Source organism: Phoxinus phoxinus (assembly GCF_949152265.1).
Source record: "Phoxinus phoxinus genome assembly, chromosome: 22".
NCBI lineage: Eukaryota > Metazoa > Chordata > Actinopteri > Cypriniformes > Leuciscidae > Phoxinus > Phoxinus phoxinus.
The window spans coordinates 16,312,484-16,338,334 of record NC_136897.1 but is presented as its reverse complement, the minus strand read 5'-3'; the positions used below and the strand labels follow the sequence as shown (position 1 = coordinate 16,338,334).

General features: G+C 36.8%; 1 protein-coding gene across 2 annotated transcripts in view; it reads right to left on the bottom strand.

The window, feature by feature from the left end:
* The window catches only part of cdh4 (cadherin 4, type 1, R-cadherin (retinal)), a 231,056-nt gene that overhangs the window by 24,695 nt on the left and 180,510 nt on the right, over window positions 1-25,851 (bottom strand). For both annotated transcript variants that reach the window (XM_079597007.1, XM_079597008.1), the window contains 3 exons: window positions 25,625-25,780; window positions 18,673-18,817; window positions 11,928-12,100 (listed from right to left, as the gene is read on the bottom strand). In XM_079597007.1, the coding sequence (XP_079453133.1) occupies window positions 11,928-12,100; window positions 18,673-18,817; window positions 25,625-25,780 (474 nt within the window). The remainder of the gene's footprint in view (window positions 1-11,927; window positions 12,101-18,672; window positions 18,818-25,624; window positions 25,781-25,851) is intronic.

The following is a 25,851-nucleotide window of genomic DNA, read 5'->3' as shown; positions in this document are numbered from 1 at the left end:
TTCAGCTCTAGCCGAATTTAATCCGGTTGGCCGAAAGCCTTCTGTTGTTGCAGACAGGAAGTAGGGGGAGTCAAGGACGAGTCAGTGTCCCACTGAGACCGGTCTGGGGGACGGGTGTCTTGGAGGGAGGTGTCTGACTGCTGCTGTAAAGCAATGGATACCCTCACAAGACCTTGGAGATCCTGATGGGTTTAGCTTCCTTTTGTTTTAGGAGATGACTGAACATGGGACATACATTTGATCAGAACTAAACATTGCGGGGAAATGCCTTCTCTACGTTCCAGCATAGCACTGCCTATAGGCAGCATCATTATGTTGCCTTCTAAAATATCTTTAAGATATTGTCTCCCAAGATATGACTTTTTCATGTTTTTGAATTATGTCTCTTGTCTCTTTTTTTTTGGGTAACCATTATATATATATTTAAGGGTTATTTGATGAATAGAAAGTTCAAAAGAATATTTTGTAACATTATAAATGTCCTCATTGTCACTTCTGATAAATTTAATGCAGCACTGGAGTTTTTTTTAACTAAACCACATTTTTGAAAAGGTAATGTATATATAAAGTATTATCCATAAAAAAGCATTATTGATCGATATTTTTTATGACACATGAGTGGGTGCCTATGTAGAGCATTCCAAATCGGTCACCTAGGAGGTTCCATTTTAGTTATGATGCCTTATTATTTAAAAAAATAAAAAAATAAATTTGCAGGCAGTATTAGGAAGAAGGAAGGCATCAAGACATCAATGTTTGAGTAGCATCCTGTCTACTAAGATGCCATAATTTTGTCTGGTGAAGGCAGCATAGCATGTGTCTTTCTCTGTCTACGATATCCCACAATCCTCTGCATATGATTCAGCTGTTGGTAGAAGCTTCAACGTAGAAAAAAAGGTACATCGATTCATAAATATCCATTTTTTCATGTTCTGATACCATTTCTACTATGAAATATTCAATGTAGTCAATACATATTCATTTGGTTATCTTTAGTGCTCATTTGAATTTGTTCTAGCTCATTTGATGTGGCTGTGTGATGCCTGGAAGCCTGTCTTGAAACCAGTTTCCTTAATGGGAAACTTCATACAAAAACTTTATAATAACTGACTGACAGGACAGGTTTAAGCTGAGTCTTTCATTCTATCCTTCTGTCTATCCATTCATATTTCTCTCTCCCTCAGGTAGTTGTATTTAAGAGACAGGTCAGGGACTGGCTCACTGTTTTAAAGCACTTAAAGAACTGCAGAGTGCCGCAGACACACTGAGAGTCATTAAAACCTGCGTCTTCTCGTTAATATCGCCCAGTTCGGCTCTATTAATGAGAGCTCAATAGCGGCTGACCTTTATTAACACCATAATGAAATATCAATACTGTCTCCTCTGGTTATGCTCTGCAGAGAACAAGAGAAACAAATCAGTGTGTAATTAATCTCGCACACTTTTCATACAGAGCCGGCTGCGGGGATGGGAACGTGACACCAAGAGACCAGCTTAAACACATTTCCAGTCCTGAAGAGAATGTAAAGCGATTACACCTCAGGACAGCTGGCAGAATCTTGGCGACTTGAGAGTAGATCCAACGAGAGACGAGTTTCATCCATACAGACTCTCACACGCTTGAGTCGACCGTCATGAGGAGCATTTCACAGCCCAACGGGCCCTGACCTCACCTCTCCCCGACACATCACTCGCTCCCTCGGGAGAGAAGGGAAGCGGAGAGGTGATAAGGGGAAGGTGAGGAGGAAAGCGACGGTGGAGGAGATGAAAGTGGAGAGAGTGCAACCAGAAGTTATGATTCTCCTCATCTCCCACATACAGGAAGCTTTGGATCATCTGGGAATGACTGGGACACACACACACTTCACACTGATCGATTCCCTAATCAGGCGAGGCAGAGTGGACACGTTTTAACCCAGACCTGACACAACTAGGCAAGCACCCACACACACACACACACACACACACGCACACAGACCACATGGCCTCTGGCAGAGACAAGAGACAGGTAATGAAAAGCAACAGCCTGGACAATCTGGCTCGAACAGATTCACAGAGCTGCTGAGACAGACATGCAGGGCTTTTAACACACACACACACACACACACACACACACACACACACACACACACACACACACACACACACACACACACACACACACACACACACACACACACACCACACACCACACACCACACACCACACCACACACACAACACACAACACACACACAGCAGAACATTTAAGCGCTTTGGTTTTATGTGATTCAAATCCGTGACCAAACATTGTGATACATCATGACATCTGAGAAATGAAAAGAACATTTGCGCTACATTAAGTTAAATTGCACCATGGGATTTAAAGGGATAGTTCAGGTATAAATTCAAATTCCATCACTCACGTCCATCATGACTCATCCTCATGTCTTAAATTGTATGACTTTCTGTCTTTTGTGGAACACAAAAGAAGAGGTTTATAACAGATTGTCCAAGCTGCTCTTTTCTAGTGGTCAGCTTATATAGATTTTCTTTTATGGTAAACAATAAAAGTCCTTATTGGCAAAACAGAAAAACGTATCGGCTAATGCTAATAATAAAAAATAAGTAGATATATTGGCCTCTTTTCCAAGCAATTTACTTTAATTTCAGTCTTATTCCTCACACAAAGCAATCATATGACTTCAGAAGAAATTATAAATAATTATATCAAAATGACCAATAATAATAAACATGAATATATTAACAATAATAATAATAGTACTTTCATAATAATAATTATGGTAACATGTTAGTTTATAGTCCAATCCTCACTATTAACTAGTTGCTTGTTAGCATATTATGCATATTACTAGGATATTTTCTGTTTATTAGTACTTATAAAGCACATATTTATGCTTTAATTTGCATGACTATATCCAACATTCCTTAATCCTGCCCAATTCCTAAACTTAACTACCTCACTAACTATTAATAAGCAATAAATAGGAATATATAACTTTTTAGGTAAAAGTCATAGTTAGTTAATAGTGAGAACTGGAACTCTAATCTAAAATGTGACCATTATTATTATTATTATTAATAATAAAGAAAAAAATATTAAAACAAAATAAGAAACATTATTATTGTAAAAGATTAAATAAATAAAAAGAGCACAACGGTAAAATTACAATACCAATATTTATGGCTGTCGTACACTGTTCATTTTCAAACATTAAAGCATTAAACTTTTATTTTGGCGAATGCTTTTTGTCCTATTGCAGCTTGACAGTCCCACCTTCATTGTATAGAAATGAGCATGAAGATTCTTCCAAACTTCTCCTTTTGTGTTCCACAGAGGGAAATAAGCCATAAGGGTTTGGAAGGTCATGAGGGTGAATAAATGATTCATTTTAACTTCTGTCTGCAGAATTATGCCTTTCCCAAACCCATTAAAATACACACAACCAATTCCATTTAATTCCTGTGTGATATTATAGATTCATGCTATTAAAGAGAAAAGAGACAGAAACGGGCCAGGCTGCTTGTAAAGTGCATAAGATGGACATATTTGCCATGAGGGGCATAAGACAAGATGACAGTTGCAGTAAAAGGCACGGTGTGCAGAAAGACGTGGAGAGGGGCTGCTTGTTAGCTGCTGTAATCAGACAGGTGATGGCGAGCAGGTTAAGAGGTGTGTAGAGGTGATGGGGTCTCGGTGTGAGAGGGTAATTGGTATTCAGACCTTATCAGATGTGTGTGACATTAAAGTGAATGTGAACTCCCACCATTGCAAGCGACTGCACCAGGCTTCTTCAACCCACTAATTACTGCATAAATATTCCAATTAGTCTACAGGTACTGATGGAGGAGGATTGCGCTCCTGATGAGAAAAAGTGTGTGTGAAGGAGACAGATGGAAATGGAGAGAGGTAAATGTTAGGATGGGTATATGTGTGTGTAGACAGCTACCCATCTCCCATGCGCCGCCTGTTGTGTACAACATTGAAATGGGGGAGCATATTCATGTAAGACCACTAATCTAAACACTAAGTGGACATACAAACAGCAATTCCTCAGTCTATTTAACAATATTATTGCTTTCCATAATCTTTGACGCGTTTTTTCCTCTACGGCCGACGTGCTGCGACTGAAGAAAACTTCTTATGTTTTTAAGAAAGCATCTTCATCAGTTTGCAACATGTGCTGCATATGCTCACAACACAACCAAAAAGTAAGGGACAAAAGATGTTTTGAAAAAACAAATACCGAACATTACTATTGTTAAATATTATTATAATTTAAAATAACCGTTTTCTAATTCAATATATTTAAAAAAGCTAATTCAGTCTTCAGTGTCACATGATCCTTCAGATATCATTCTATTATGATGATTTCCGACTCAAGAAACCATTTTTTTTTTTTTGCAGGATACTGTGATGAATATAAAGTTCAAAAGAACAGCATTTGTTTGAAATAGAAATCTTTTGTAACATTAACAATGTCTTTACTGCCACTTTTGATCAATTTTAATGCATCTTTGCTGAATAAAAGTTTTGAACGGTATTTACTGTATAACTCACACAAGTACTCAATGCGATAGTTCTCACAAATACTAAACGCTGTCATCATTTACTCAGACCCTTTTGGTATTACTCAACTATTATGTTGTTCCAAGCCTCTAGTGATCATTTACATTTGTGAAAATTGCAAATTTTGAGAATGCTTTTACTTTTTTCGTCTTTTTTGGAGCTTGTCAGTATAAATCACCATTCGCCATCATTGAATGGAAAACAGAAGCTTGGACATTCTGTCCAACAACACCATCTTTTGTGTTTCATGGAAGGAAAAGTTATGTGGGTTTGGAACGACATGAGGGTGAGTGAATAATGACAGAATATCCATTTTTGGGTGAACTGTTCCTTTCAGTCTCGTCCAACGACGTCTTCACTGACAGAGAATGTGATGCTGAAAATCTTCCAAATGTTCCCATTTGCGATGTGGCTTTGTAAACACATAAGACTGTCCTAGTTCTAATTAGAGAGCACAGGTGGAAGAGAGCGTTAGATTAATGAGGGTCGTTCTCTGGTCCTGAGAGGAGGACAGATTACCTGCCGGCAGAAAGCACCACGACCCACATTCATGCTCCTGAAGAGACCTTCTCAGTCTGTCTTAGTCATCGGATTAGCAGGAGTCACTGCTCCAGGTATAGACTTATGATAACTTGTCAGACAGAAAATAGCAAATCTTGAGATGACAGCAAACGTCATCTAACGTGGCATGAAGGGTAGAGAACTTTATGCGCCAAGTGAAACAAGATGCCAAAGGAATAAAGATGACGGCTGTAATAGAACTGTAGTGCAAAAACCCCTTAAGCAAGGGGAAAAAGCTTATTTCAATAAAACTCCACCAACAGTGATTTGATACAAGCCACTAATGTTCACTAGGTTATTTAATAACAATACAACAACAACTGTTTGAATTATTATTATTATTAAAAGTAACCTCTTATAAACTGTCCTTTCATGCAGACATCCTTCTTTTATATATAGCAAACCTCATTTCATCGTCACCGCCAATCCTCATGATTTATGAATCATTTGGCAAATTCTCTGGTTACAAATTGAATCTTCAAAAGAGCGAATTGTTCCCTATAAATTTAGCAGCTGAGACGCTTTCCTGACATCCTTTCCCCTTTATGTGGGCTCAGGAAGGATTCAGATATCTAGGAGTATGTATCACTAAGTCAGTCACAGCTACATTTAGAGAAAAAAAAATTTAATTGGTTGTTTTAATTGATGTTTATAAGGTAGATATAGAGAGACGGTCCTCTCTTCCAACATCGCTAATTGGTCATATTAACTTAGTTAAAATGACAATTTTGCCAATATGTTTATATTTCTTTCAGCATATACACATTCTCATTAACAAGTCATTTTTTGTCACTCTAAATCAGACAACTCACTCTTTTTGTGGGGTGGCAAATGTGCACGGGTTCTCGAACTCCCAAAGTCCAAACGGTGCCTCGCTTTACCAAATTGTCAACAGTATTACTGGGCCTGTAATATCCCTAATAATATATTGTGTGATCAGCAATATGGTTTCAGGGCTAATCGGACAACTTCACATGCACTTATTCAATTTATGGAAGAAATAACAACAGCAATAGAACAAAAAAAATATGGAGTGGGGATATTCTTGGATCTTAAGAAGGCATTTGATACAGTAGACCACAATTTTTTGATTATGAAATTACACAAATATGGAATTAGGGGGACTGCACTTTCTTGGTTAAATAGCTACTTACATAATCGACAACAATATGTTGAATTGCAAAACCATAATTCGAAGATGAAGAAAATCACCTGTGGGGTCCCCCAGGGGTCAGTGCTGGGTCCATTGTTGTTTAATTTGTATATAAATAATATATGGGAGGTGTCAAAAATACTGAAAACCATTTTATTTGCTGATGATACTAATTTAATTTGCTCTGGGGGAAATCTGGAACAACTCTTGGATACAGTGGAAAATGAATTAAAAAAGATGAAGAGCTGGTTTGATGCAAACAAGCTAACACTGAACTTAAGTAAAACTAAATTTATAATTTTTGGTAATCGTGACACAACCTTAAATAAAAAACTTATGATAAATGGTATTGAAATAGAAAGAGTAAAAGAACTTAAATTTCTGGGAGTAATAATTGATGAAAAATTATGTTGGAAGCCACATATACACTATATAAAGGCCAAAATAGCCAAATCAATTGCTATATTATATAAAACCAGTTATCTATTAAATCAACAAACATTGTATACGTTGTATTGTACCTTCATACTGCCATACATTACTTACTGTTTGGAAGTATGGGGAAACACTTACAAAACCAACACTGAACCTATATTTATCCTTCAAAAGAGAGCCTTAAGAATTATAAATAAAACCACTTATAGAGCACCAACTACTCCACTGTTTATTAAATTAAAAGCACTAAAATTTAGAGATATTGTCGACTTCAAAACTGCACAAATCATGTACAAAATAAATAATCAAGAGCTATCGAACAGTATTCAAGGGTTGTTTCAGATGAGAGAGAGCAAACATCACTTAAGAGGAAAATTTGTATTTAAAAAGCAATGTATAAGAACAAATTCTAAATATCACTGTATCACAACCAAAGGAGTTAATGTATGGAACAGTTGCAATGAAGAGATGAAATCATGTACAACAATAAGTAAATTTAAAAGACTATTTAAACTGAATATATTAAATAGATACGAAAAGGACTCGAGGTGAAAGTATTGTATATTGGTTCATTGGTCTACAAATTAAGTTTAGTATGGAGGTGTTATTATTTGATCTGCTATAGATAGAGGGAAATGAATAAGATATACGGAAATGAAAGTAGAAAAGAAAAGGGGAAAACATTTAAATGCGGGTGTATGTTTGTATCTATACATCTGTATTTATGTGAATGCATGGGTTTATGTGAACTGTAGGTAGATATATGATGTATGAAAAGATGTATGTATAAAAGAACTAAAGAAGAAACAAATTGTTTTGTATGTAACTAAAGGATAGACATAGAGAAAGGGGGTAGGACTTGAAAAGTTTGTTATGAACTTCTTCCTGCTCCTTTTTGAACATGGGAACTTCTAATTTGAATTACTTACAATAATTTTGGAAGATTGTGATGAGAAGTACATGACCTTATTTAGCTGCTATTTTGATTTTAAGTTTGTATATGTATGCATGTCTGTATATATATATTTTTTGTTTTATAAATGTGTATGTGTATATATATATATGTATGTGTATATATATGTATATGTATATATATTTTTGTTTTTGTTTTTACATGTTCAAAATTAACATCAACTACTAAAAAAACTACTACTACTAATATCAATAAGCTTTTGTATTGGAGCGACTCCTCAAGAGTTCCCGAACATCCTGTTTGTGCCCGAATGGAATTGTCAGCCTCAAAATTCTCCCTTCATTCGATGATTTACTCTCAGCTTCCTATAAATAGTAAAAATGTCTCAGGTAGTTTAGTAGTGGCCAATACTCTTAAAATATGGGTTCAATTTAGGAAGCATTTTGGGTTAATCAGACCATCAGCTCTGGCTTCCATATAGTGAACCATTTATCTTTGCTACCATCATGTCCTGATCCAGTTTTTCATGACTGGTCTTCTTGGGGTCTCAGTACCATCAAGCACCATTATGATAAAGGAATATTTTTGATCCCTTTCAGAATTGTCAGAAAGTCTTTAGCTTCCTAAAACGCATCTTTTCCCCAAGTTTCCTAATCTACTTTACTGGCACTAAAGTGTATCTGATAATGGCTAATCTCATAATGATGATGATGATGATGATGCTGATGATGATGATAATAATAATGCCTATTGTTATTATTATGACTATTATAAAATGGAAGTATTAATTTTCTAACAAATAATTTTGCCAGTAAAGTGTAACTGATAACAACAACAACAGAAGCAATAATAATAATAATCATTCTTATTACTATTGTTGCGGTTACTATTCCTATTATAAAATAAAAGTATTTATATAGCAAATAGTCCTGGCAGTAAAGTGTAATTAATAATAGCTACACTTGATACACATCATCATCAATTATACTTGACAAACAGCACTATTTGTCATATAATTAATACTTCTGAGAAAGCGGTCTCCAGTTACTACAACAAGAAATGTTTGAATATTTGAATATGACGCAAATGAGAATGAGACTAGAATCTGTGGCGAGAAAGCAAGGGATCACGTAGGAAGGAGAGATAAAGGGGAAGTTGAAAGACTTCCCCGCAGGTCCGCTTAAGCATTCTGGGATAAATTGAATGGACCTCTGAATGACCCTGCTCATTAGTGGAGCAGAGGGAGGTTAAGGAGGAGCACACAACTGTGTGTGCGCTTGTGTTTGTTAGAGAGAGTGTGCGTGTGCAAGATAGAGAGAGGGATTAATGAAGAGGTTAAGGTGGGGGACACGTCTGGTGGGAAGGGTCAGGCTCTGAGACTCAGATGAGTTATGGGAAAGCTGTTCCCATGACCCACAGAGTTCATTTGTGTGGGTATGTGAGTGTATGCATGTATTGAAAATGAAGTCAACTGCATTCTAAAGCAGACACACTAAGAAGACTCCAGTGATTAGCTGAATTAATTCTAGGAGGGGCTGGAAATAATAAGTATAACAAGACTCGAGAGCATGTACATAACTCTGTTGTGCAACAGAGGACAAGCTAGAAAACGCAGAAATGAAACAGAGACTGAATCCCAATTTCCATACGCACTATCAGGGGAATCAAGCAAATACTTTTAAATCAGTATGAAATAATGCCACGTGCCGAGATACATTTTGAGGATAATAAAAGTAGTTTTAAAATATTTTTTTTATTGAAATATTGAATGATTTAATATGGTTAATTAGTTTAATATATACAATTTATTTTGTGATTCCAGAAGTTTTATATTCTGTAATATAGAATTGAATGTTCTGAAGTAAAAACAATAGTTATTGAGGGAACATAAAAAATAAATATCATGTCAGTTTACATCTTGATTTTATGTGTTTATTTTTATAATTTTAATTTAGATTTAAATTATATTAATTTAATATATTACTAATAATGTCTTAATTTAATACTTTTAAGTCATCCTATGGACCCACTACATTCTCAGCTAACAAATATGTTCTAAGAACTTCTGCTAGTGTTCTCATTAAGTTATGAAAACGTAATTTCAGAATGTTCTCTGAAAATTCAAAACATCCAGTTTTTTATAAATGTTTTAGAAACGTTTTGTCTTGGTTGTGTGAATATTCCATTTTATAATTTTGCAAACATTGTGTGAATGTTACTTTCAAAGTTCCTCTGTCATCAATAATTTTATCCCTTTAAAACTCAACTTTGATCAACAAAATTACATATTTAAACTTTTTTTTCCTTGAATTTTTTTTGGACTAGCCTTAAAATAGCGTGAATGTAACTCTACACCCTTGCCTCATTTAGTATACGACGTTCTATGAATATGCAAATTAGCCCCCGTCTCCACTCACTCACACCAGCTCAGAGATCCACTTGTTGATGATCACACGTTGACATGAATGGTTTGTAACGTCAGAAACACCAGCGATTTCAAACCGAATTTATGAGACTGTCTTTGGTTCACTGCAGTTTTAAAGAGTAAATTCTCAGCAATGGTGTTGACTTACAAATTTACACATGGTTTGTCTTTAAGCTTATTAAAAAACGCCACATAGACATATACACATTAAAGCTTGATTTTCACCACAGGGGGACTTTAATTGTTCTTTGAACTTTCTAAAACAAGTAGCATAAATTTTTTTAACTAAAACAAGAAAAAATGTTCCATGAGTGATGTAAAAATTATGTTTTTGTGCTTCCATTTTGAGAACATTATTAAAGAACAGATACCTTTGAAATAGCGTTATATTAATGTTACTGGAGGAATGTTGGTTCATGCATATAACTTTGAGAGAACCTTGCCAGAATGTTAGCTGAAGTTCTGAGAACATTTCCTGTTAGCTGGGTTAGAACCCACTGACTGTCACTAGCCACGTTTCAGATTACATTACAGATTTGCGCAAAACTTTTGCCATTTTTTCTAAATATCGATACAAAACTATTGCGAAATGACGGCGCTTCCATTAACCGATGTTATGCGACTAAACAGTCATTTTTTCCTCTCGCGATAAGTCATTTGAAAAATCATGGCAACGGACGTTGGTAGGTTAATATCACAGCCACCGCACTAGACATTATTATTATTAACGGAAGGAGACGTAGGCGTGTTATCCAAGCATTAATGGCAAGGAAAGACCCTTATACTGTGAGCGGCACATTCTGTTCCGAGGTCGTGATTGTGGCATTTCTTTGAGGTTTAGAATCCTGTATTCCTGTAATTCTTTTGTCTTTTATGAATTTAATAATCAACTCGTCTCGTATTCTGTTCGAACACACCACGCCTTCTAAGTCAGGTGACTGTAAATGCGCAAAAACTGTATCCATTGCAGTTTCGCGAAATATTTATTTTTCGAATTGCCTAAAAAAAACACCTCATGTGAGCGTAAAAACTTTTTTGCGATAAATGGGAGTTTTTGCAAAATTGACGTGTTTCCATTGAGTGGATTTTCAATGCGCAATTTAAATTTTTTTGTGTTTTTTTGTGTTTCACAAAAGAAAGACAGCCATATAGGTTTGAAACGACATAAGGATGAGTATGTCAGATTTTTCATTTTTTAATTAACTATCCCTTTAACGTGCCACTTCCCACTCTGCAATATTTACAGCACAGTAAAACCACTTAATTTTTCATAACGCATGGGGTTGTGTGTGATATAAGCCCCGAAAGCATGCAGTCATTTCGAAATACCTTTACCACGGTATGCTAATAGACAATGATTTGGAACGCACTGATTCTTACCCAGCATACTACATAGGACAGTATACCAACTGAAATTCAGCCACGATAATTGCAGCATTTTCAGCATCCAAGTCATCGAAGCTGTAGCTGTTGTCCTGCTCTGATGGGGTGTTCTGGGTGGGCAGATAGCTGCTCTTCAACTTGAAAAGGTCACAGACAGCTCGAAGGACAGGCTGATCATTAAGTTGATTCTAAAAGCACTGTTTGTAATAGCGCAAGAGTGTCTCTTCAGAATGTTGTTCACAGGAGACTAGGGACAATCCACACCAAGTATGCTCAGACACACCATAGCTGAGAAGTCATTTTGTCAGAATGATGGCAAAAAAGTGAGGCCAAGACAAACAATCTTGGAATGGTATGTAAACACGCACACTCGTACACTCAAATCCATTACCAGGTGAGAGCGCCAAACCCATTACACACTAATCAGCGGTAAGCGGGTTCTTGGAAGCATTCTTGCTTTTACATGTACGTCAAAAGATGAGACTAACCTCTCTGTCGATGCCTGAAGCGATGGTGCTGATCTCTCCTGTGGCTCCGTTAATGGTAAACATGTTAGGAATGGGGATGTGAGGCGTCTGGCTCAGGATGCGATAGTGCACCAGCCCGTTCGCCGTGGTGCTGTCGTCGGCGTCAAAGGCCGTAACCTGCATTACAGAAGTACCTGCAGAGGAAGAGAGGTAAACAAGCGTGAATCAAAACACTAGCGCATGCATAATCGCTCAGTTTCTGTCACAAAGCAGCTGTGCTTCTTTGTCTGAGTCGCTAAGAAAAAACACGCACAAGCGGTGGCTATTTGATCGGTGATTAAAAAATTTGTGTGCTGCTCCCGGTGTCAGAGCAATGTCCAAACGTCACATCTGATTACGCGGTCTTTCTCACCTAAGCTGTCTCTTCTTCATCATCCCTGATTCTGCTCTCCATACAAAATCTGCTCGGTTAATGAGGGTCCGTCTGCCTCTCTCACCTCCATCACATTCGTTATCAATCAGTCCTGTGAGGGCAGTGTCAAACTCGAAACAAAATTACTGATAAAAATGTCCGTTGAAGGTTTTATTATTTGAAGGTTTTTTCAATAGGCTTATTTGTTATTATTTGAAGCCCCCCCACCCCCCCCCATTTCCAATTTAAAGGACTTTTTTGATGACTTGTATTTTTGTCAACAATGAAGACGAGACAAACAAGAAACAATATGGACAATTAAACAAATGTACCTGTCAGCAAAAATATTTATATATGAAAAAATTTATACTAATACTATATTTATATTGAGTTTATTTACTTTAGTACTACATAGTAAAACTTATGTTTAGTATTTATTTAAATATGAAATACTCAATATTTAATTCAATTTAAAATGTTAAATTAATAATGATACGTAAATGATAATCATATAATTAAACACATTATAAATGTACAACTTATGTTTAATATTTATTTAAATATAAAATACTCGTCTTAATTTAAAATGTTAAATTAATAATGATGAGTAAATTAATGATGATAAATTAAATACATTACGCAAATGTATAAATTATTAATTATATGGTAATGTTCATAAATATATATATAATATATATATATATATATATATATATATATATATATATATATATATATATAATTTTCTTTCTATATTAAATTTTTTAGGTGAACTTGATATGTTATGTGGAAATCATAAATCATCAATATATGTTGTTGCCACAACACACACACTACATCATGATTTCTTTTGTTCAAATTTGTCTCTACATTTTAAAAAAATGTTTAGACATTTTGTTTTGACACACATTTTCATTATTTTGGCATAATCATCAACTAAAATGTCATTCTCATTGTTTGATTATATGCCATTGCAGTCAGAGTGGCACAGTTTAAAATGAATAATTATGCCTTGGCTAAACGACTAAAACAAAAACAAACTAAAAATCTGTGCCAACTTTAAAAGCCTCTTCTCTTGCCTCTATTTGTTCTAAGTCGCATGTTTAAAAACAGCAATCAGCAGTGTGAAATGTGTTTGTGAAATGAGTGTGAGGCGTCAGGTGCCGGATGATGCGGCTGGGGGTCCGTCTGGCCTTTAGTCCCCAAAACATGTTTATCGATTTCTGAGAGCTTGTCTCACACCATCTCAAATGTGAGTGAGCAATTAGGGGCCTCCAAATAGAGGAAACAGAGGATAAACCTCCTTGCGACGTGGGCAAAATGTCACCCTGTCATTCCGTGTTAATGTCATTCTGTCGCTCCTGTGTTCCCGTCACTTCTGTCATTTAATATTAATGGCCCCGCCGACCCAGAAAGCCAGTCCGAGGGGAGCGGCCACAAGTTTAGCGCTGCGCGAGACCTCACGCGTTCGCAGGTTTCTCCAGCCCAGCTGTAATTGTGCGGAGATAGTGTCATCATTTTGTGACAACACACCTACGAGGGGATAATTGTGGCTGAGAGTTCTATTTCAAAGTTCATTAAGTTTCAGAGCAGAATCTGTCACTACGCCCCATGAGAAAGAGGAAAAGGAAGAAATGAGCGAAGGGAGAAGAAAAACAATTAAGCCCTCTTCTGATAGGGCTACATCAATTTTTGAACAACCAGAGTGAGCGAGCACATGCGGAGGGATGAAGAAGACAAAAGAGTTGCATGTCAACTCTGTCGCCTTTAATTTTCAATGAGTGCCATTCTGTAACGGGATTAAATGCTCTTTATGTGTAAAAGTGAGAGAGATGACCATGCAGGAAACAGTTAACCCCTGGGCCTTTTCAATTGCTTTTTAATTTGAAAACTAATTCAATGCTGTAATTGCTTTTCGACTTAAACCACTGAAGCTCAAAATTCCTCCTTTCATTAGACGCATGCTGGTCGGCAGCCTCTCTCTTTCACAGGTATATAAGAAATTGGGGAGTCATTAGTTTTAACAAGTTTAACATAACCAGCCTGAGAATGGAAACCGACCCTTGCAGCGCCGGCTCGGTTAAAAGCAACTTATCCTTTCCAATCTTTTCCCATTTCAAGGCTGTCTGATGTGAAAATAAGTATTATTTTCGAACCCGAATACTCAAAACCCATCTCGCCGCCACTCTGTCGCAATTTTCACTTGCTTACGGTGCGGCTGGATCACAACGTGCTTACATTGAAAATACGACATAAAAGCTCTCTATACATGGCTGTCCATCCGAGACAAGCTGCTAGCCAGACTAAACCAGTCCTCCAAGCTGTTATCACTCCGTTTTCCACTGCAGATTACACTCAGCACTGTCTCACACCACCCTCACGGTGAGCCTTTCAAAGCAAATCTGTTTTGTCAGGGCCGTAGCCATATGGAGTCCTTTGAGGACTATGAAGAGGCAAATGACTTTTCCTGCAAAAAAGAGCCAGAGGCAGACGCCTACTTTAAGTCCATTAAACTGATTGAAACATTCCTCTCTCCTCTCAGCGCTCGCTTTTGCGCTCTCTTCTTCTCTCTCGTGCGCGGACGTCAGGGCCTAATTAACCCCCATAGCCAGCTGTCTGAGGCTGAGCGTTGAGTAGCGTCCTATCATCCACTGTTAGCAGATTTCCTTATCGGTTGTGTGAGCTGGAAGTGTGAAAACTACATTTTCTAAGCGTGCCGCTCTTTTGGTGTGGCTTGTTTTTATCTGCCACAGACAGCGAAAATATCCCCTTGTCGACGGTTATTTAGGCAGGAGAACAGAAAGGAAAGTAAACAAGGATACATGTGACTAAAATACGAGGCAGGATCAATGTTGATTTTTGAGGCCAGTAAAATGCAAAACAACTGAATAGTTTGGAGACGGTAGGAAAAAAGAGAGAAAATAACTAATTTCAACGGATAATTGGCTAGAGCAGTTCCTCAAGCTCGCAAACACAAGTTTCCTGAACACTATCATTGCGTGGTGCAGCTGACTTTTTGGCATGCACATTTTCTACAGGGTATTGAGGGGAAAAAAGAAAATGATGGTTAATTATTGTGAAAAGTACAAGAAAACTTTCTGTCTTTGAGAATGTGAGAACTGCGAAGCTAACTAACTGTTTACTAAAACAGGATAAATTATAATATTTATAACTACTTTATTTATTTAGCTATTGTCTGAACTTGAATATTCTGAATATCCTTACAGAATACTAAACTTTTATACACCGCAAACATCCATTCCACAATACCACATCACTTTATCTGAACCAAAATGTATATTTCTCTCTGAATACACTGATCCCATACTGTCACCAAGCCCATGTTCTGTTCTGGAGTTGTAATATTATCTCGCGATTTCCATATATTGTGTCGCAAGCTCGCAACACATTTTACTATCATAAGCAAAAGTATTTTAGAGCAAATAGTTAAATCCAGACAAAATGTATGATAGAACTTCTGCCTAAAAAGAATCTTAAAAGAAAATGGGAAAACATGCACCAATGTTTGTCTTCTAATAACTACTGATTTCTGCTAGTCGGTTACTTGTTAACTACTTGAGTACTCGTGGTTTATGTTACTGTTAAAAAAAAAAAGACATAAAAAATTATTGTTTGTGTCAACAAGTGTTTATTAATTGACAGCCCAATGTTTGCAACAATTACATTTCTTATATGGATTGTAAAAATAGTGTTAAGAAAGACACGCGGTTGAGGTAGTCGACTACTCTACTAGTCTATGCCAGCCTTAGTAATACATAAATAGATAAAAAACTAACATTGGTGAATGTCATGTAATTTTCTTTGGAATTAATCTTTCAAAATAAGACCAGAAACATGAATTAAGAAAGTCGACAGGATCAACATTAACATTTAAAATAGTTTGATGTAAAATTACCTCCAGGATCTGTAAGAGAACCACAATTTAACTTCCACACCTACACACATTTTTTTATGAAAATAAAAGCTGAATTGACTTGACATGAAGCGCAAAATAATATGAATTTCCTTTTAACTATACTTTTTGGTTTGCAGTCATGCCAATGCATCAGCACTCATGTAAAAAAAAAGGCTGGATTCACACTAAACAGTTTAATTTGATCCAGGTCTGAATCAGCGATGAATTGGATTAAACTTAAATTGGATCAGTCTTCTAAATGCGCAGTAATTGGGTGATTACTTGTGTTTAGGCAGCGACGAACACAATTCAATTACTCTATGTGTCTACACCTCCAAGTAGGTATTTCGTTGGCACTGAAATCAGTAATGTATCATTTAAAGTTGGATCCCTCAGTTGGATTGATCTGATAAGTTCACATACATCTGTGGCTGGTGATAAGGACACTTCCCTGCATGCTCCTCTTTGAACGTGGCCTGTAGTGCAGGGGGCTGATGGAAAATCCGCTGTAATACTTCAGAGACACTCTGATATGAGCATCTGTTTGGTCTAAGCTTCCCTTGGTGAGTTAAACTGATAAACATGTTCCTTCAACGTTCACGTTTAAAATATACAAAACATCTGCTGTGATTAAATCCTTGTGATCGCAGAAGATCAACGGGCAATATTGGCATTGCCATTTTCAAGGCAACGAGATTAACTGCGGTCTCACGAGGGATGAGAGCGGAGTTTAGCTTGAATTCGCCAGGACTTGTATTTAGTTCACATAAAACATGGAGGATGTCGGCATGGACAGCAGAGGGATAATGGAACAGCCTGTAACACGTCCGTTTTCCATGGATAATTTACAGTGCTTGTTTGCCGTGGAGCAGACCCACGCTCTACTGAAGGGAAACAGAAACTCTTTTTTCTCGTTGTTTATGAATTCCCATGAGAATCAAGTTTTCTTTGAGGAGAGCTCAACAAAATAAAGACTAAAGTTTTGTCCTCAGAGGCAAGCTATTTGGGCCGTAACATTACAAAAGTTAGACCCAATCTGACTCATAGTCTATGCGTTCGCTGCTCAGCCAGTCGACTCTGATGCCTAACAAACCGAAGAGGTGGAGAATAAAGGAAGACTCTGAACCTGTGTTTGTTAAGACACAACGGGAACGCTGGTTCAAAGAGCACAGAGAAGCATTCACAGAAAGGGCGGATTCACATGGGGTATTCAATTAATCATCAAGGGAAAGCATAAGATTCCCGTCTTGAATTATTACATGATAATAATAATCTGGCACATACCCCCTAATATCATCCCACATCTTAAAAATAACAATCAGCGCATATATCCTGTTATTGTCTGCTATGCACACAAATCCATTATCAACATTTGAACATATCATTCATTAGCCAATTTCCAGCACTGAGCCAAATGGTTCTTAGAACGGTACGGAATAGTTCCAGTTATATTTCCACTTGAGACTGATTAGGCACGGCACGAACATACAGTTCTCGAGACGCAATTCTGTGAAAAATATAACGGTGCTGGTAGAGTGCGTGTAGTGACATCGCCACTCAGGATTAGTCATTTGTCTGGCTACTAGATTCTCTGTAGCTGGGCAAGCACACTATTTGAGTGACATAAACACATAATCTTCCTATCTTAATAATAATAATAACATGAACTAATACTGCAAAAAAGTTTTTACAAATAATAATACAACATTATATATGATGTGTGTGTGATCTCATTATAACCAAATAATATTACAAAAAATGTAATGTATATTAAACCTCCATATGAAATGATGTCATAAGCTGGTGATGATGATTTCAGTTAATTTTATTAATAGCATTGTAATTTATGTAATTCATCATTACCTTATACAAAGTTCTGTCATAAAACTCTAGATGGAGCGGGCTGATAGGTCTTTAACTCAACCTGCTTGCAATCACATCAGTATCTATAGGGCACAGCTGATTGGTTCCTGCTGTATCAGTAGCCAATGAGCTCGCGTACTCAACCTTAAAATACTTGGATAGCATTTGCTTAGCAGTGCAGCTCACTTTCAGAAACCCTCCATCTTCCCCAGCTCCACCTGTACAGATCTGCTGGGGGTGATTCATGTCCGCTATATTGTACAGCAGCAACATGTCTTACTCGCTCACAGCACCGTGTCGTATACAGTATGTATGGACAGTAAGTCCTGTACTTGTTCTGCAGCAGCAATAACCTAAAGCAGCAGCAGCGTAGCAGATCTATTCCACCAAGACCAAACTTATCAACACTGTCATACCCATCCCCATGCCAAACAATCCAAGAGCTGTCATGACAGAAATGCTTTTCCTTGAATGGCATAAGAAATCAAATTATAAACTGAAAAAAAAAAAATCATCACAACTTTGTCATCATCAAGAATATAATTATTACCATGACCTCTATTATGGATACATACCAGGTTTGGACCATTCAGCGACTGATCCGTTGTAGACCTGGTTCTTGAACTCGGGTCTGTTGTCATTCATGTCAATGACATAGATGAACAGATCAATAGGAGGCTCCATTTGGTTGCCATTAATATCCACTGCATGGGCTCTGAGCTGTGGACGAGACAACAATAAAAGCACATTAATTAACAATTCATAATTTGCCCATAACTTCACCTCTGCAGAGGCTTCTGTGGAAGGCACAGCACTGATATTAAATCAGATTTAAGAAACTCAGAGGCATTAAAGATCTCGGTGTACTCGGCAGAGGCACTGAATGGAAATTACATTCATATTTCATACATGTTAGATACGGGATCCGTTGGGAAGGTGTTGTTTTGTTCCTATCTGAAATCCATGAGTTATAATTCAGAGGATTTTCAGATGAAGAGAGTGTGAGATGTTTAGCTTCACAAAAAATAAAGAAAATAAATACATATATATATATACACGCACACACATATACATATATTTATATATATATGCCTATTTTGGTCAGATCTCTGAAAAAGTGTGCGAGGAAAGATAAAGCTTTCTTTAATTCAGACAAACAAGTTTTTTAGTGATAGAGCATTCCCAGGGGAAACAGGATTAGGAAACGAAAAACAAAAGAGCAAGAGATAGCTCAAGAAATAGACCGAGAGTGAAAAAAGAGAGGGATAGAGGAAAGGTTTAAGGATGGATTAACTTCAAATTCTCTTCTTAGAATTTATTCACTACAGAATTACATGTGCACGCACTAAATAAAACTATTATCCTAAAATCCCTCACCAGAATTACATCCCAAATAAGAGGGTTGCATTGCTCCATACACTATACACAGGAACATCGAGATTCTATATGCATTTCTGGAGTAATACGACACCTGCCGCCAAAAGCTCTCATTTAATATTGCCCCGAGACGGCAGGTTTTTGTTGTGCACGGCAAAACTAACTGTCAAGCGAACAAATAAATAAAGACGCACAACAGGAAAATCTGTTTCCTCAGCTGCTGTGCTTAGCATTCTGCAAGGGTTGGCTGTGTGTGTGTGTGTGTGTGTGTGTGTGTGTGTGTGAGCATGTAGATATGTGTGAGATTGTCTGTTGTTAGTGGCTGAGACACTGCATCTTTGATCTGTCGACCCACGAGAGCGTACGGACTGCAAATGTGTGGCTTAATGGCATTATTAACATGCTAGCTGACAAAACTGAAACATTAAACAGCGACAGAGAGAGATGGGCAGAGAAACAGAGAATCCTCCTCTAGTTCTTTATCCCTTTGTTTATTTTCTTCTCTTGCCACTGTGTCAAAGCCATCAGCTCTTAAATTCTGCAACACACTCTAGTGGTGGGAGACTTGTGGGCAGTGAAGAAAAACTATTGGAAACTCACAAAATGAGGGAAAACTAGAGATAGAATGTGTGGTCATGCCTGCAGAACACTCACCGTGGTCATTTTAGGGCAGTGTTTCCTAAGCTTTTTTAGTGCTATATACCCCCACAGCACCCCTTTATCATTATCATTAATATGATCAAAGTAGTCATTATTACAAAGACTCACTTTTCAGTGTGATTAAAAAATGAGAAATTAATACTTTAATTTAGAAAGGATGCATTAAATTGATCAAATGTGAAGGTAAATACATTTATAATGTTACAAAAATACTATTTTGAACTTTCTTTTCATCAGAATCCCCCCAAAAATGTATCACCGTCTCAAAAGAGCAAGAGATTGCGCAAGAAAGAGACCGAGAGTGAAAAAAAGAGAGGGATAGAGGAAAGGTTTAAGGCTGGATTAGCTCCAAAATTCTCTTCTTAGAATTTATTCACTACAGAATTACATGTGCACACACTAAATAAAACTATTATCCCCAAATCCCTCACCAGAATTACATTCCAAATAAGAGGGTTGCATTGCTCCATACGCTATACACAGGAACATCGAGATTTAGTATTAATTTCTGCAGTAATACGATATTGATATTGATATTGATACAATATTCTCCAGTAATAATGTTTCTTGAGCACCAAATCAGCATAATTTCAGAAAAATCATGTGACCCTGAAGACTGGAGTAATGGCTTTGCCATCAAATTATTAAATTGAATTGTGAAATATATAAAAAGTTATTTTAAAATGTAATATATTTCAGTCTTTTTGATAATATACATGCAGCCTTGGTGAGCAGAAGAGACTTGTGCTAAAAATATATTTAGAAAAAACTGACCCGATTACGAAAACAAACTTTTTGGTAGCACTTTATTTTACAGTCCTGTTCAAAATGTACATACTATGTATAGTAATTCCAATAACTGGGTAATAACTAAGTACTAACTCTGAACCTACACATAAACCTAACCTTAAAACATGTAGTTTCTTAGGTAAGTACACGGCAAGGACACGCAAGTATACTGTAAAAATAAAGTGCAACCAACTTTTTTATTAAATTTTTTATCTTTTCAATGACATTCATTGATGAATATTACACAATAAGAGCACATTATTAGTATTTTGCAAGCATTAAGAAAGTAAAGCTAGTCAATTTTCATTTTATGTTGACTTTAAACATACATTTTCATTTTATGTTGGGTAACTCAGCTTTAAACATCCAGTTGCTGGTTTGGTTCCTGTGACAAGGGAGTCATCACTATTGTTAACACAATTGTTGTTAACCATGAGCCATCACTATTGTTAACCTCAGGTTGCTCCAGGGGGATTGTTCTTTTAATAAGTTCATGACTGCGATCAATTGCAGCACTGGAGACACCAATTCTGGCCCTTGTGCTGATAAATAAGCATTGTATTCTACTCAAGAAGGCTCTAATTGAATCGGCCTCCTCCTATGTTACGTAAAAAGCAATAGGTACTGTATGAATCTGGGCTGTGTGCACTAGAACAACAAGAGTTAGTGGTATTTGTGAACAGATATCAGATATGAGGTATCATATGGATACTCATATTATGGTGAGTAACGGCACAACACCCGAGGGGCCACTTAACCTTACCAGTGCTCATACGCCTATCGTCCTGACTCACTCTAACTGAACGTAAACATGCATTTACACTCATACACACAGAATCATATTAGCTCTCTACAAACCCTAGTGAGTTGTCTCCCTGCCAATATATACATATAAAAAATAAATAAATAAAAAACACGAGTGAACAAAAAATAAATATAAAACAGGGTGCCTTTATATTCATAATTTAACCTATTATATATATTAACAAATACAATTAATTTGTAAATATTTAAGTTTGAAATATTTAAAATACAGTAAAAATCACGATATTGTGAACTATCAAAATAGCTGCAAATTTCAGCAGGTATTACTGTCAAATGATCCTTCTGAAATTATTAAAATGAAGACTCGCAAAGACACATTAAATTGATCAAAAGTTACAGTAAAGTGTAATAGACATTCAGTGTTCTTGTCTTAGTTTCGTTTTCATGGATTTATAGTTGGTATTCAATAGTTCCTGTTTTCCTTCATTTCCGCTCCCGCTAACCCTTTACTGTCATGGTTACCTTATGATTTGCCATTCTGTTTAGGTGTGTGTACCGTTATCTTTGGTATTTAAGTTCATGTGTGTTTCTCTTGTGTTATCCGGTCTCGTCTATCCCTATGCTTATGTTACGCGGTATGTTCTGCCTTGTTTTGGATATACCTGTGGATTATCATTAAAGACCGTCTTTGAACCGTATTCTTCATCTTCGTTGACTAGCACAAACTCTGACACAAAGACATTTATAGTGATACAGAGACTTCTATTTCAAATAAATGCTGTTCTTTCTATCATAAAAAAATGTCACACTGACATTAATAACCTTTATTAATAATTGAGCACCAATAATATTTGATAACAATTGAGCACCAAATCAGCCTTTTAGATTCTGAAGGATCATGTGATACTGAAGACTGGAGTAATGGCTGCTAAAAATTCAGCTTTGCTATCACAGGAATAAATAAGTTTTTATTATTTTAAATTCTACTGTAATAATATTTTACAATAGTACTGCTTTTACTGCATTTTTGATCAAATAAGTGCATAAGAGATGGTGATATATTTAAAAAATATAAAATAATGTTCTCGACCCTAAACTTTTGACTGAGCATGCCACAATGCATTCTGGCATTGCCTTCTCCATGGAGGATTTATGCAGTACGATCTTTGATTTTGGCCCGAACGAGGTATCGTAAGAGACAGCATAATTAAGTTACCTACCTTTCGGGGCGGCCTACAGTATCATTCCTCCATAGGCAGCTTTCTATGTTTAGAAAATGCATGCACTCGCACACACACAGCCGCTAACTTAACCACGGGGGGTGCTGACTTATTCAGATATGCAGACACACTTACGCACACACCTGGCGAGACAAGCCCAGCCGTAATTTAGACTGATAGGTAGACGCACGGTGCCACATCATCTACTGCTCAATGGACCGGAGAGTTAAGAGAAAAGAGAAGGAGTGAGAGAGAAAGGGAGGCATAAGTCAAAAGTAGGAGCCGCTAAGAGAGAAGACCTCGTTTTATAGCATCTAAATATATACTAAGGGCCTATTGACACTTCCTGCAAAACAGCTGAGATAGAGGCAGTTATAATTGTAAGGAACAACCGTGAGAATCAAGAGCAATGTGTTGTGTTAGGAGAGTGTGAGTGAATGACAGTCGGGGGGAGATGTGGCAAGGGAAGGCTGGCTGGCAGCCCTGCTTGTGACAGAGGTGGGGTGACAGGCAGAAACATAAGGGGGCAGGGTCGCTGTTTGATTTGATTCCCCAGTTTAAGCATTGGGAGTTGCATACTCATCACTTGTGACAATTCAACACTATTTCATTCCCGTTCTCTCTCTCTCTCTCTCTCTCTCCCACTCTCTCATCTGCACGTTGCTACTGAACCTTCGTCTAATTGACAGTTTGACTAACTGAAAAAAAACCCTGACGTGTCAAAGCAATTCTTTTCTTTGTCTCTAGCTTTTCTTCTTCACATTATTCATAAAAAAGAGCCACATAAACAGAATAGCAGGAACAAAAACAAAACAAAAAAGCACTCTTAACAAGTGACGCCAGCCAGCAGGTCCGAAACGATTTTTTTTTTAATGCATTGAAAGCAGTTTGAATAGACTTAATTGCACAATTAAATATGAATTTTAAGATTTCTGCAAACTTTGCTTAACAAGCAGTAGCTTTACTAAGTCTGTAGTTTTGTCTTTGATATGCAGGCTGACAAGGCCACCGCTCTTGTTTTTGATGGCTACAGCTTTCTGGAACCAATCAGGTTTGCAATCAAGTCAGATCTCGGAGTTTGTGGGCCTGATTAAAAAAGAGATCCTGAACAGCCAGATAAATAGTTTATAAATGTATACATTTATATTAATTCAAAACTGGAGTTTATACATACACTGGCAGCAAAAAGGTATTTGGCCACATAAGCCACTATATATTTGCAGTACTTGACAAAATATATATATATATATATATAAAAAATGCCATTTTAATGTTATGATATGAAGTAAGAAATATATTGCTCAAAATGGGGACAAAAAGTAGTTCTGGTAGTAAAATTCTATGGAACACAAATGTGAAATTTGTGAACGGACTTCATACATCCAATTATATTCCAGCAATACCGGAGGCTTCATGACCGCATTTCTAGGACCCTAATTTTTTTGTGACTGCGCTAGCCAATTCTCCTCTAACAAAGGATGATTAAACCTAAAACAAACAGATGTTTATTATCTTTTCACCTTATTTTTAACTTAAGAGCGGGCGCGGCTTTCTGTCTCAGGCATTTCCAGTAATTTTAGCTGTGCAAAAACAGTTAATTAGCGTTGTAAACTGGTATTTGTTTTCGTATTGTTTTAATTTAATAACAATTCAATTTAAAAACACACTAGTTTGTAGTGCAAACAGGTCTACCGTTTACTGCCCTTTGTTCAGTCAGGTGTGTGACCAGACAAGAAGTGCCACGGCGAGCTGTGGATAATGAAAAGAAAGTCACCTTACACAGAAAATATCTTACTTCCATTCTGGAAAAATAAGGTCTTTCTTTCCAAAACTGAATTTAAAACCAGAATATAGGGCCTCATATATTTCAATAGGGTTACCAGCAGTTGTGTTTGGGATTGGTCAGGACAATATATTAATTAAATATAAAAAATAATAATAAAATAAAAGGTCCTAGAAATGTGGTCCTAGGACTGCGGTCCTGAAACTTCAGCCTCCGGTATTCCGCAAAAATGACCTTGAGACCATTTAGTTTAAGGTGATTGAAAAGGTGTCTCAGAAAAGTTGGTTGGTTCTGGAAAAAGATTACCGGTAGTATAATTTGTTTGCAGAGGTTACTTGGTTTAATATATTTTTATGTAATTTAATAAATCCATTGTGTGTATGCGTGTGCACATGTATGTGTGGTTCATGTATATATGTTATGTGACAAAATATCCTCCCAAAGAGGGAAATATGAGAAATCCTTGTCCTTGCCGGGACATTTTTTGGTCCCCATGAGGAAAACAGCTTATACATCATACAGCATTTTTTTTTAAATAGGTAGGTTTAGGGTTAGGGGATATAATATACAGTTTGTACAGTATAAAAATCGTTATCAGTGTGCACACACACGCATGCACACACACACAAAAACATGTTCAACTAAGTCTGAACAAAATATTGTTGTCTTCATTTAGCTATTTTGTTCTATAATCCAAAGGGAATCATATACTTTTAAAAGTGCCTCAAGTGTCCAAATACTTTTTTGGGATCACTGCATATATTAAAACAAGACAGTTCAGTTCTAGTTTTATTCCAACTGGCAAAAGGCCATCAACTCTTGCAAACTGGAGCATGTTTCTTAAATGGGTTCTAGGCCAGTTCCACTTTAAATAGGATCTGAATAGGGCAAGAATGATCTTCTTAAGCCAACTCTGGAAAGAGAAGCACTTACATGGTAAGAGGCTCTCTCCTCTCTGTCCAAAGGTTTAGTGACAGACATTTTCCCCGTCACAGGATCGATGATGTAGACGTCACTAGGAGGCTGGTCTGCTCCGGCTCCTGTTATACTGTACCGGATCTCAATCTCTTTGTCCTGGTCCGATCGAATCTGCAATAAAACAGTTCTATAGATAAGAAAACAGAAGATGCTTGATGCGTTTAAACTGTCAATTTACTGCT